Below are 14,494 nucleotides of genomic sequence, written 5' to 3' on the forward strand. Positions count from 1 at the left end.
CTTCCCCTGGCCTTTGCAGCTCCTGCCTCTACCCTTGTCCCCTTACTCTTGGTGATGCCATCCACACTTCTTCCCCCTGGATACCACTACTACAGTCACTACGTCTTACCCGCTTGTTCTCTTGCTCATGCTACTCCAGTTACTAGCTAGCACGGAAACAACTTGTAAAACCCATTTTTCTATCGACTGAATAACCCCTTTTAAGTCCTAATTCTGTATCCATCCATTCTATTCTCTACTAGAAGGACCCATCTGGGTATGGGCAGGCAAATAGCATACATAGACAAGGCTTTTGTAATTCTCTACATCTAGTTTCATGATGTGCTGTTAACTTTCATTCTTGTAGATTTATTAGCATTTTCCCCTACCCCCACTTCTCTCATCACACCTTTGTTATGTATGGTTAGAAATGTTTTATAATGTGCCAAACCACCACCATTGAGGTATCAAAGAGCAGAGGATATTCAGCTGTTGCACCAGTCCAATGTTCAGGGTTGGACTGTCCTATAGGGAACTCTGGAGAATTTATTTCCAAATGTTCTCATAGGAAAAAAGGTTGGGCTTGCTGAAAATGTCTAACATGGGGCAACTGAACATTATTTCAAGAGAGTCTTTTGGTTCCTGGTGCACCCCTGCAAATGTGATGTCTACTAGGAGGTCCCTAGCCCTTTTCATGGTAGAATCAGGATCCCAGTGCTCACCAGGAAAACTCTTACATTAATGCAGAGTGCTGATAAGGGTTCAGGCAAAAGAATTAGTGATCACTTATTAAAATAATCCATCTCTCTATTGGTCCAGCTCCCATCCCCCAACCCCATTAGAGTCCTAGTGACATTTCTTACCTTCATGGCAACATTTCCTATTTGGGGTCCCAGCACGGCCTGAAAAGGGACCTCTGTTCTTCCCACCACAGAAACTGAGGCAGCCTTATCTGACAGGAACGATGCCACCTCCATTCCTAAAAAACAATGCCGGAGATAAGCTCACTTCACAGCATAGCATATTTGCCTTACATTGCAGGATGGGAAAGAGGTGATAATTTCAATGGTAAGTAATGCCTTATCCTGAAAGACTCATTGGCCCTCTCCAACTGTGGAGCCTCTTTGCTGGCCTAACACCCAGTGCCCATCACCACCCTCACTAGTGGGTACTTCATGTGCAGTTCGCATTCCTGACTGCATCTTTGCTCTTTTGTCAAGATGTCAGTGCCCTCAAACTTTATACTTTTAATTTTTTTTGTTCAGAAATTTTACAAGTTAACATTTTGATGTCACTACAATTTTTTGCATTGTCTTTTTGAGGGCGTGAGAGGAAAGGAAGAGTGGTCTGAGCTTTCTATGGTCATTTAAGATTGCATACCAATAAAGGAGGAACCCACGACCACAACTCTCTTGCCCACTGCTGATTCAGATATTGTGTTGGCATCTTCAGGATTCCGCAGCAAGAAAACGTTCTGCAGCTCTGATCCTGGACACTGCAGGCGCCGAGGGCTGGAAGAGGGGACAGGTAAAAAAGGAAAAATAGAGAAGGGTAAGGATATATGGATTTTTAACAGCTGAAAGTACCACAGTAGTGAGAAACCGGAAAAAAAACCTGCTGAACATCTTCCATGGGGGTAGCACCTCATGAGCTTTCTGTAGGGTACAATGAAATATAGGTGTCCTCCCTATGCACACATCCGAGTAAAACCCCCAATGTATGCATGAAGTGGGTACAAGCTGGGAAAAAGCACCTCTCTGCTACACCATTGTGACACCCTAGGATATAACGTCTTTAAACACCTAGCCAAACCCTGCAGGATTACCTTCCCAATGCAATAATAGTAGCCTTATACACCAAGAAGCTGCATCTGTATGCACCACTTTAGACTGTGGTTGGAACTGTACATTCAACATTTTCACAAATCAATGCCCTTTTATATGTCATTGACGTTGAATGTGTACCTATGTGACATTTGTACTAATTGTCTCTCACACACCCCTGCAACAAATGTGTATTCACACACCTTCTACAATGGGGTAACGCATGTGCAGGCATCTACATTATACATAAAGGAAAACTTGTACATACAAAATCCCTTTTACACTTAAATGCAGCCATGCATTTACTGAACTATTGGCCTGGTATAAGAGATAGAACAAACAGAGCATCTACAAGATGCCCAATGCATGTAGTGGAAGCTATCTACGAGATCACAATTGTCAGAGTATTTATAGACAATGGCCAAGAGAGGATAGAGCGCATGAAAGGATTTTTAGACAGCAATATTCATAAGCGAGAAGGCACATGAAAGGAGACACAATGGGAGAAACCAGCAGGGAATTGTGAAATGCTCTGGAGAAGAAAGCAGTAAAAGGAAGAGAGTACAGTACCTTAGCAAAAAGCACTAGAGAACAAAGATATTTTGTTTTATGACTGACAGTATAAAGAGATGGAGAGAAGGAGACTATGTAAAAATAATTTCAGTACAGGGAGGTAAAACACAAGTGCTCTATTAGAGGGTTCATGACATTCCAGGAGCTAAACATTGTGTTGCAGGAGTAGACAGTAGGAGGGACGATGATGTGTAGAAAGTTGTACAAGCAGTAGAAAAAGCGAGGTCATCATTACTCTACATGCAGTCAAACCTTAACAGGAACATCATGTCAGGTAGAACAGACAACAAAAGTGATGGAAATGCTTGAGTGTTACACATCCCTCCACATCCCACAGCACATACTGCTTTCTCCTACTGTACACTACTACACTACTGTGCACCAAGGTCTTCATTAAGTTGTAGTCAGAGCCTAGGCACTAGAAACAAAACGGTGCACGTCCAACACAGAAAAAGATCTTCCACAGGGACCACATTCCTTAAAACCCCTGACAAAGGGCATAGAATAGTATGTCCCAAAAACAAAACACATTTAGGTGTATCACAAAATACGCACAGTGCTCTACATAAGACTTGTCACCCATCCATGCAGAGAAAAGGACCGATGACTAGAGCAGGGACTATGCGCAACGGATGTCCTGTGCATGTTCCAGAAGCCCACACACTAGCACCTCGCTTTTTAAACAAATGTGTTCTGGGCTGCTCTTAATGAGGCTTCAGTCCCAATGCCCATCTGGGGTAACAACCCATAGGTGTTGAGGAAAGGGGACAGGACGTAGCAGTACTCCAAATCCACAGAAAGCATTTGGAGGCTATGTGTAATTTGAAAACATACCTTTTCTAGGTTATCTGCCAATTACTCCCTTACAAATCCCTTCCAATCTCCACAGAGTGCGTTGTCATGTAAGCAAAAATAATTTTGTTTGGAAAGATCTGCTTTTAAAATGAAATAATTGTGAGCAGTAGGTAGGTTAAGAACCCTTTTCTGTTATTGCCTGATAATTCCCCTTTTTCAATTTCAAATACCTTTCGAAAAGATATCAAACCTTTCCAAAATTCTCAGTCTAACCTGTTCAACTCAATACAACCTCCTCTGAAGCATCTTAATCAATTTGTTTCCTCATGAACATGCTTCCCAGCTTGAAGGATAACCAAAGGCCCCCACAACATGGGGGGATGAAAGAGCGTCCGAAGGAATCCACCCCCTCTCGCCTCCATGATTCCCGTTGCCCAAAGTAGAAAAAACGTCCACGATCAGCCAGCCCCATGGGCAAAAGATGTGATACAGAACTGAGGGAGAAAATTCCCATTCATTGAAGGTATAATGTAATATGTCATGTGTATAGCGCTTTTTCCTATTGGTATGGCCTCAAAGCGCTTTAGGTGAACTTCCTTTGTGGACCAAACTCCGAGGTAAGAGAGATTGGTCAGAGGAATTTAGAATGCCTGTGTGCATTTTAGCCAGTATGAAGACATGTAGGTGTGTCCAAGTCCCTGCTAGCAATCCATGTAGAGCTGGCTTGTGGATGGGTGCTGTGAAGGCTTAGAGGCGAGTATGCAAGTCAAGGAGACTGATGCGTCCAGCAAGACTGAATGTTTATTGTGCAACTTAGCGGCATTCTAGTGGAAGAGGTGCTGTGTGATGTGTCTTCAAGTAGTGGATGATTGCAGATGTGTGCGGGTGGGTGGCAGGCTGTGCCTTCGGAGGGATACTGCTAACTTCCATTGAGATGACGTGTATTATGTACCCAAAGTCAAGACTGATGGACTGTTTCATTGACTGAGTGTAGCAGAGTCTTTTCTGTGCATGCTCAGTACTTTCTTGGAGTCAATAATCGATGCCCCTAGCCTACCTGTCTGGGGTGAAATTCACCCGAGAGACGCATTGGGGCAGTGAAGACACTGGGGGGAGGGGAGAGCCAGATCTTGAGTGCCTTCTGGAAAGCGAGGTGATCTTCTATGCAGAGGATGCTAAAATGGATAGAGTTCCATTTATGTAGGTTCTTGGACAGAGAAGGATGATCCCTATTCTGGTTGGTTTGGCGGGAGGGACGACCAGGGGGAGAGCAGTGCCTGATCTCAGGTTTGTGTTGGGTCTGTAGGGGGTGAGCTTGTGTTGTAGATATTCTGGGCACGGTGGGTGATGCATAATCTTGAAGGTGTACCGTTGCCTGACAGGAAGCCAGTGCAGGACATAGAAGGCGGTGTGATGCGCTCGCTCTAGCCCAGGGCTAGGAGGAGCCTGGCTGCAGTTGGACCCGTTGGAGTTTTCTGAGTTGAGATGCAGGGGTGCCCAGGTAAAGGGAGTTGGCATAGTGTAGGAGAAAGAGGGCGATAGTCGTGATTGTGGCAACTCTGTTAGGATAGGAGAGGTAGGGGAAGATGCTTCAGAGAATATGTAGGTATAGATAGCATAATTTAGACACAAAGTTGATGTGATGCGAGTGTGTAGTTCTGCGTCCATGGTACATCCAAGGTTCTTTACTATGTTGGAACTAGGGGGTGGAGGGCCTAGGTAGGACAGCCAGTGGGTGGGTTGGGGAAAGAGGGCAGTCTTCCAGCAGATCATGATTTCAGTTTTTCCGGAGTGGTCTGCCCTGGCATTCAGTATTCCTGCCAAATGGGTAGTGTAAGGAAGGCATGGTATGAATAGTTGACACAGACACCATAGATGCAAGTTTTGAAAACCTTAATTTTGGTGTTTTGGTTGGGTTGGTAGAATTCCTAATGGGTCCTAACTCTAGAATGGGAGTAGTCTCGACCATTAAACAAAATACAAACAAGTCCAAGTCAATCTAGTCAAAATAGAAAGGCCTATACTAAAAAAAAAAATGAAAAACAAACCTTGCCCTCCTTCTCAAATGACAAATGTGTTAAGGAAATACAAAAGGAAAAATAGTGTCTTAAAAGAAATGTCAGAATGGCTTGGGTAACAACTCTCTTCCCCACTTTCAGCAGCACAGGGTCTCAAGAGTTTCTTAAAAAGGATAGGTGGATGGCACAGTTCCATCAGTCTTGCACACGTCGGCTTACTGGTACAATTCAACAGTTCAGGCTTGGGCTTCAAGATTTGCAGGTCAATCAGTTCCTTAGGCTTCGTCCGCCTTCTCAAAGATACACAGGTCTACTCTTGACTTACTTTGCACAATTGAACACAGGCTTCCCGCCGCAGGGCTCAAGTCTGCCTCTCTTTTCACATTCACCTTTTTACTTTATCATAGTTCAGCACAGGCTTCCCTTGCCGGGCTCAAGCCTGTCTCTATCTTTGTGAGCGTTCCCTTCCCCACGATTTGTCTTTATATCTTAGGCTTCGTCCGCCTTCTCAAAGATACGCAGTTCTACTCTTGACTTACTTTGCACAATTAAACACAGACTTCCTGCCGCAGGGCTCAAGTCTACCTCTCTTTTCACATTCACCTTTTAACTTTATCACAGTTCAACACAGGCTTCCCTTGCCGGGCTCGAGCCTGTCTCTATCTTTGTGAGCGTTCCCTTCCCCACGTTTTGTCTTTATATCTTTTACTGACAAAGATGTTCAAAACTGCAACAATTTTGCGTAGACCTCTGCGTAGACCTCTGCATGACGACTTCGACCTCTGTTTAAACAATTCAACAATCTTCCTCATCTCGCAATGCTTCTTGGTACTTGTAGTTTCTTTTTCTCTTTACGTTGGCCTCTTTCAAAGTTCAGATACTTTGCCCTCTTGGCATATTCAGCATACACACTTATTCAATTTTTGCTCGGGATTGCAGTTACTTTCTTGGCTCCGGGTCCAGTTTAATACACTTCAACTTAGAAAATTTCACAGAGACTTTCGAATGTGCGATTCCGTCTTGCAGGACCACTCTGTTATTTTGTATACTTTCTTCACCATTCAGCAATTGTCCTTTGCATTACGCGTTTTATCGGCACACGCACAACCTTCAACTTTTGGTTACAGTTACTTTTGCTTTTAACACAAACCAGGGTTTTGTTGCCTTTGATAACTCACTGGTCGTGTTAATTGGGCTTTTCTCTTCATTGCGTTTCATGCAGCAGTCAAGGACATTACCAGCGCCTCCTCTGCTCCTCCCCAACTCCGCTGTTCACCTGGGAGGGTAGCGGGCCGCTTTGAAGCATCTTGAAGGTTTCTCCTTTCCGCTCACTCGGTTTCAGTCTTGGAAAGCTTACAGCTTCCAAAAAGTGTGGAATTCTCACCTAGCTCTCTCTCGTTCTTCGCAACTGCCGATCAGCCCCTTGGCCTTCCATAGCCTGGTTCGCATCAGCCCTGGAAGAGTTCCTCCTTCTCCTACCCAGCCTCCCTTATCCAGACAGGGAGTGTTATCAAGTGGCAGATATCTATAGTTAGGATTACATGCCCGACACTGCCTGGTTTCATTAAAGGGACAGAGCATTGCAAGGTATTAGAGGTAATCTTCCTGGCCTCATTCCTCATCTTCCGTAGTGTTGTCAATGTGAAGTGGGGAGGAACTATGGGAGCTGTAGTTTCCCATAAAATAAGCAGGGATAGGCGTTAGATGGGTTGTGGAAATAGGGGGATACCATGTCTCACTATCAGGTGCTTCTCCCCCACTCCCAGAGGAACCCTCCACCCAGATGTTCCTCCCTCATTTGTCCACCGCTAGGGTCGGGATCCAAAAGAGATGGCCTTTCCCTGGCCACCTGAGTACGGGATCCCCGGGGACTAGGTTGTCAAACACCCTCTGGTTTTTCACAGTAGCCACTGGAGAAAAATTGCTTTTATTGGCTAATCTCCATAGTGTCTGTTTCAACCTGCACGGGTAAGGATACTTGGTTCCACATTACTTTTTCAGACAGAAAATGGCCATGGTATTGTCTGTTATAATGAAGATTCTAATTTCTTGAATAAATAGTTGGAATGCCTTGAAAGCCAAAAACATAGCTTTCTTTTCTAGGATTATGAGGCGCATAGGTTGCCCCAGGGCGATGAGGTCATGGAACAGAAGGCACCCCCTATTATAGCACCCAATCAGACAAAGGAATCAGTTCAATGGACACAGACCGGTCTTGCTGATAGAAACAAACTCCCCCAATTAGATTATGTTCCTTATCCAACAGTGGTTTACAAACTGCAGGTTGTCTAGAAAACACTTGTTCTCCAGTTCACACTACTGCCACTTGTTGACTTAACTAGGCAACTGAAGCTCAGGGAAGTGGTTGGAAATGGGATTTTAGATACAGCTTATTCCTAGAGGAGCACAGAGACCACCTAAGGGGGGCCCAGTCTCCACAACGCCACGAGTCTTCAAAGGTTTGCAGGCAGGGCCTTGTGGCTTCTCAGGCAGCAATCTCAAGGCCAGCATACTTAAACCACCCTGACCTGAAGACATATATAGGGTCACCCACTTATCCCTACCATAGAGCTAGCAATTTTATGGCACTCAGGCTTATGCTGCTGGCTTGCAGTCTGGAATATTTTTCTATCCGCTCCTCAGTGCTGTGAGCTGTCCTTACTGTGGCCTAAAGTGCTATGCAAGCAACAACCATACAATAGCCTCATACTAGCAGGCATGTTACACACATAGCCCACTGTACAGAAACCCTGACCTGTGCATCGACTGCAATGCCAGACAATGGGGCTCACTATGGGTCCGGCAGTAACCCTGCCGGTGCTACCAGCAGGCTGCCACCGGACCCATAAATAATTACTGGCACCTGACTTCCCGGTGCCACCGGGCTATGCCAAGTCCGGCGGCCGAAAAGTCAGGCGCCGGTAATTTTGTTAACCCACAATCCCATAGAGTCCTAAAGGACTCTATGGGAGTGGGGACACGGAAGCACTGGCACCATTGTTAACTGTGCGTTTGCTTCCGTGATGGCTCCGGCAGGCAAACACGTAGTATGCGGAACGAAAACAAGGGTGCTGGTGAGCTTAGAGGGCAACCTTATTATATGGAAAACTTGAAATGAACCCACTATTTTATCATAATATCACACTATTCCCCCCCTCTTTCTGAGTGCCAGGCATGCAACACATCCTACAATGCATCACATATCCATATCCTACCATGTTGTTCTCCAACTACATTTACCTTGCACTCACTTTATTCAGTATTGGTCCACATCTCCTCGAACTACTATTCCAGAGTTTTCCTCTTGGAAATATGGAAAAGGTAATCCTGCATCAAAAAACCACCAAAACTTAACTTGGTGGCTGGAGCACACCTTAAGTCCATCACATAGTCAAACACTATGGGGCTCAATTTTTTGAGATCCTTGTAATTCGAAGGCGGGGCCCCATTAAGTATAGACATACACGTAGGTGGGTCCCCGCCGTTGAATTGTGGTCATTTGCACAGCAGAGTGCAAATGTGCAGGGCAAAGAGCGGTTTACAAGCGTGTACCCACCTTTTGTCCTGCAGTTATCCTCCGTGAAAACTGAGTAAACGCTGCCTGCCATGTGCGCACGGCATTCATTGTTTACAATGGATTCCTCCGAGGTGCGCCTGCTTTTTGTTGGTGCATAAAGCTGGAGCACCCCATAAGGATCCACAGCATTTACGCCAGCATGAATATCTATGCCGGCGCAAATTGTATATGACGGACTGGAAGGGAGCCATACCAATGATTGAAAATGGTGTGCGACATGAATGGAAGGCGTAAAAGCCTTACACAAAACGTTTAAGCCTTCCATTTACATTATGCTACAAGAAAATGGGCCCCTATCTGTTAACTACCTATTGCTCCTCATAGACAATCCTATGATGCCACGAATATGCTTACAACATACCATTCTTTCTGCAACACCAAAACTATGGTTCACCTTAATGGATACACACGCACCCCAGTATTCACCAGACATCACTTTTCCCTTGTACATCACCCATCCCGACATCTGTGGTATTTGATATGCTTTCCCGCCCTCTTAACTTCTCCATACTCCTGTTCCTCCGCAGACTAAGGTCTACATACTCTGGCGGGGGTACACAACATCGACCTTCACACAAGCCATGCATTCTGAGATCACTACTGGGTGCAGTACAAAAGACTTGTAACATAACTCACTCTTATATTTTGTGGTGAGTAACAAACATACTTTTGAACATAAACAAATTTTGATTTGCGATGGCACTCCTAAAAAGACGTGAATTAACACATTTGCAAAGGCGTGTGATGGTGTGCATGCCTAGTTGTAGGAATTCTAAATCAGATGTAGACAGAGGTGGTCTGTAGCCAAAGCAGCGCACCCACAACGCTGACGAACACTCATATGCACCAGGTCAGACCTTGTACATGTAAATGCACAGACACAGAAGTGTTACATTGTAACTATTGTGTGTTTTATCATGTCATTTTCATGTAGAACACAAAGGCTGTTGTTCGGGTACAAATTAATTCCCCCTTCCTTTTAATGCCTGTTCTCTGTTGAAAGTTACCATAAGGCTGGCCTCAATAATATTAACATGAGGAAAAAGCAATGCAAGGAAAAAGTTACTTACCTGTAACTGTTGTTCTCCAGCCTGGTTCTGGCATGGATTCACATGCTCATGAATACTCCCTGTCATCAGGCTGGGAATCCTCGGTAAAGAAAAAAAGTTTTTTTTTTCTGAACTGTCTTTCTACTAATAACCAATCACTGGTCTCTGGGTCACACTGCCCCCAGCCAATGACTGCCCTCTAAGCCCCTCCTCTGGCAGCCATCTTCAGATTTGGTAGCACGTAAAGTGGCAGTAAGACCAAGAGAAGAGCGGCAGAGGGGTAGGAGGGAGGGTTTGCATGCGAATCCAGGCCAGACCCATGCTGGAGAACCACAGTTACAGGTAAGTAACTTGTTCCTTCTCCAGCATGGGGTCCTGCATGGATTCACATGCTCTTGAATACAAGAATACATAGCAATACAAACATGCACAACCACGGGAGGTGGCAAGGCTCAATAATAAGCATTTCAACAACTCAACATTAAGCATCTCTTACCTCCTCACCAGGCTCACCTTCAAGCAAACAGGTTGCGCAGCACGGCCTGGCCGACTCTGGACTCCTCTCTGGAATCCCGGTCGACGCAGTAGAATCTTGTGAAGGTGTGTGTTGACCTTCACATAGCAGCCCTGCAGATGTCCAGCAGGGGAACACCAGATAGGAACGCTGTGGCAGCAGCTATCGCTCTGGTTGAATGGGCTCTCGGACGGCCAGGCAACGGTCGGTTTGCCAACCGGTGACAGTGCATGATGCAGCGGAAGAGCCATCTGGAAATGGAAGCCTTCGAGAGGGCCTTCCCTTGGTTCACAGTTCCAAAGTTCACAAACAGCTGTGACGTCTTCCGAAAACCCTTCGTGCGGTCCACGTAGAACTTCAGCGCTTTAGCCACATCCAGCGAGTGCAAAGTCCTCTCAGCCGGTGATGAAGGCGATGGGAAGAACACAGGTAACACCAAGGGCTCGTTGAGATGGAAGTACGACGGCACCTTGGGCATGAAGGAGGGGTGCGTCCTCAGCACCACCCTCGTCTCGTGGAATGTCAGGTAGGGAGGTTTTCAGGAGAGTGCCTGGATCTCTCCCACTCGTCGTGCAGAGGTGATGGCCACAAGAAACGCTGTCTTCTACGACAGGAACTTCAGCGGTGCCAAATGCAAGGGCTCAAATGGGGGTCCCAGGAGCCTGGTCAGCACCACATTAAGCTCCCACGCCAGGGCCGGAGGCCTCACCGGTGGGAACGAGCAGAACAGTCATTTCATTAACTCCTTCACCAGGCAGTGGGACCACAGCGACGACCGCTTAGGAGTTCTGGTGTAGCAGGAGATAACCGCCAGGTGGATCTTGATGGAGGCATGTGCCAGTCCCGCCTTGGCTAACGACAGCAAGTACGGCAGCACTTGAGGGGCTGTAATCCATAGAGGGTTGATCTTCTGTGCACGGCACCAGACAGAGAACCTCTTCCACTTATGTCCATAGCACTTAAGAGTCGAGGACACCCTAGCCTTTGCAAGTACCTCCTTGCAGTCCGCTGGGATATTGTAGCCTCCGAACTCTAGTGCTGCAGGAGCCAGGCCTTCAGGTTCAGCAATCCCGGGTCGTGATGTAGGATGGCGCCTCCTTCCCTGGCGAGAAGATCCGCGTCTGTCGGCAGTTTGACTGGTGGAGACGCTGACATGTCCAGAAGGTCTGGGAACCATATCTGCCTCGGCCACGCTGGTGCGACAAGGATCATCCTGCACCGGGACCGTCTGAGTTGACTGATGAGTCGCAGAGTAGAAGCAACGGAGGGAACGCATACAGGAACAGGAGGTCCCAGGGGAAGGACAATGCATCGCCCATGCTCCGCGGCTGGGGAAACTTGCTGGCGAACCTCCGGCACTTGGTGTTCGCCGCCGTTGCGAACAGATCGATCTGGGGATTGCCCCACCATCGAAAAAGGAGATCCACTTGATCCTTCCGGAGTTCCCACTCCTGGCAAGAGTGCAGCTCCCTGCTGAGTGAGTCGGCGACAGTGTTTTTCACTCCTGCCAGATGAAAGGGTACCAGGAACATCCCTTGGGCGACGGGCCAGTGCCACAGATTCTGCGCTTCCCTGGATAGAGCCGGGGATCTGGTACCTCCCTGCTTCCGGATGTAGAATATCGTGGTGGTGTTGTCGGTGAAGATCCGTACCACTTTTCCCTTCAGGGACGGAAGGAAAGACCTGAGAGCCCAAAACACGGCCCGGAGCTCCAGGACGTTGATGTGCAAGGACCTCTCCTCCAGGAGACAGAGGCCTCTTGCATGTAGATTTGAGGTGTGTGCCCCCATCCCTCCAGGGAGGCATCCGTCGTCACAGTTTCCTGGTGCGTTGGGGTCTGGAAGTTTGAGCCCGCCGCGAGATGCGCGCCGAAGCCCCACCACCGGATCGTTTAATGGAAAGTCTCGTTGAGCGGGATCTTGTTTTCAAAGTTTCCCGTCACTTGCATCCAATGGGCATCGAGGAACTCCTGCAGTGGCCGCATCCGCAACCTGCACATACGCACGAGGAAGATGCAAGATGACATCATGCCGAGCAGGGATTTGATGGACCTCACCTTGGCTTCCTCCATGGTCAGCAGCCATTGTACCTTGCCTAGGATGGCCCTCGTCCTTTCCTCCGACGGCGAGGCCAACCGTGCCACTGTGTCGAGTTTGGCCCCCAGGAACAGGGCGTCCTGTGACGGAACCAGGTTGGATTTCGCAAAGTTGATCGAGAATCCCAGATCCAGGCAGACGGTCTTCGCTGTGTGGTCGACGGCAAGTTCTCTTGACTTTGCTCGGATGAGCCAATTGTCCAGATAGGGGTATACATGGATCCCCTGCAGACGCAGCTGCGCCGCCACTGATGCCAGGCACTTGGTAAAGACCCTTGGAGCCGACTTCAACCCGAAGGGCAGGGCTTTGAACTGGTAGTGCCGCACTTGGACCACAAACTGTAGGAACTTTCGGTGTCCCTTGTGTATGGGGATGTGAAAGTAGACATCCTCCAAGTCCAGCGACGATAGAAAATCGCCTTCCTCCAGCTGTCCCAGTACGTGCTGAAGGGTAACCATCGGGAACTTCTGTGCTTTGATGTATTTGTTGAGACGTCGAAGGTCCAGGATGGGCCGCCAGCCACCGGTCTTCTTTCGGACGAGGAAGTACCGCGAGTATACTCCAGAGCCCCGCAGCCTCTTTGGGATGAGTTCTATGGCACCCTTTCTCAGCATGGCTCGTACCTCCAGAAGCAGCTGTGGAACGTGGTTTTCTTTCCTGGCCACAGGTGGGAAACGGGGACAATTCCTTTGAAATTCCAGAGTGTGCCTGTGGGCCAGGGCATCCAGCACCCAATGGTCGGTGGAGATAGACTCCCACACGCTGACGAATTTTGCCAGCTGGCCTCCCACGGGGTGCTTAGGTGGGGGCCCGACGCTGGTTCAGTCCTGTTTTGCCGAGGCGTTGCCGCCCTGGGCTCCTTGGCAACGACTACGGTATCCACCGGTTTTGTTGCGGCCTCTGTAAGCTTCCTGAGACGAGGAACGGGCAGCCTGTCGTTACAACAGTGCACTGCCGCCAAATCCTTTGAAGGCACCTTGGGATTTGCCTCCGGAAGTCCGAAAGGACTGTCGTCGTTGATGGAGTGCCCAAGGCACGGGCCGTCTCGATGTCTGCTTTGATGGCCTGCAGACTCTCGTCCACCGCTTTCCCGAAAAGGTTGTTTCCGTCAAAGGGTATGTCCAGTACCCTGGTCTGCACGTCTTGACGGAAGTCGGTGGCCCTGAGCCAACCGCGCCGGCAAACGCTGTTGCCCATTTGACAAAATCCGGTATCGGCGATGTCCGTGGCTACCGTCATGGCGTGATCCGACATCACCTCGCCATCTTGCAGGATTACCAGGGCATCCGGAGGAAGTCTAGGATAGGGGCGATCTTGAACCACAGCTCCCCATCATAGTGGGCCATGATCACGAGGGCGTTGGCCGCTTTGATGGTCGTCGCTGCCGAAGAAATGACTCGACGTCCCATGGCGTCTTTTCCCTCGCTGTCCAGCGGGGAGGTGGAGGATGACACTGTCACCCCTGCCACTTTCTTCTTGGCTGCCGCGGAGACTACGGAATCCGGAGTCGGTTGCGCCCTGAGGCACATAGGGGCGGAGTCCGGGACCCGGTGCTTCTTCTCGTACCTCTCTCTCTTCGCAGGGGACGTGGACGGATTCTTCAAGAGGGACAGACCTTCGTCCCATATGTCGTCCAACAGCGGGATTGAGAGTACCGTCTTCCTCCGGGCTTCCCGTCCTTGGTAGAGAAAACCCTCCTTCTGTTCCTCGGGGCACAGCTGGAAAAGCTCTGAGGTCCTGGCGATCATGGCGTGAAAGGAGCCAATTTCGTCGGGGGGCTGGGTGGGGGATTCCAGGGGGGAGGTGACCGGAGATCCATTCCGTTGTCGACACCGTCGTCAGACCCCGTCATCACCGTCTCCGTCCCTGTCTGTCTCGTCCCTCGGCGGAAGGGAAGGGGGTGAAGGCTGGAAGGGAGGGGGGAGGGTGGGCTCGCCTCTGCTCGTTTGGCGGGCTCCCCAACGGTCCAGGCGCTGTTGGATCGTCCGCTGGGGATAAGGGCAGCCTCGTCCTTATTCCGTACACAGGGTCTGCAAAGCCATGAGGATTGCTCCTGAGTTGCCCTGCGAT

At 48.7% G+C, this 14,494-nt stretch overlaps 1 protein-coding gene across 19 annotated transcripts in view; it reads right to left on the reverse strand.

Moving 5' to 3' along the window:
* The window catches only part of LOC138488440 (apoptosis-inducing factor 3-like), a 1,275,087-nt gene that overhangs the window by 256,237 nt on the left and 1,004,356 nt on the right, over window positions 1-14,494 (reverse strand). For all 19 annotated transcript variants that reach the window (XM_069615395.1, XM_069615389.1, XM_069615394.1 and 16 more), the window contains 2 exons: window positions 1,360-1,490; window positions 843-958 (listed from right to left, as the gene is read on the reverse strand). In XM_069615395.1, coding sequence (XP_069471496.1) covers window positions 843-958; window positions 1,360-1,490 — 247 coding nt within the window. The remainder of the gene's footprint in view (window positions 1-842; window positions 959-1,359; window positions 1,491-14,494) is intronic.

The sequence above is a fragment of the Ambystoma mexicanum genome, chromosome 9 (assembly GCF_040938575.1).
Source record: "Ambystoma mexicanum isolate Mex_15411 chromosome 9, UKY_AmexF1_1, whole genome shotgun sequence".
In the NCBI taxonomy this organism is placed as follows: Eukaryota; Metazoa; Chordata; class Amphibia; order Caudata; family Ambystomatidae; genus Ambystoma; species Ambystoma mexicanum.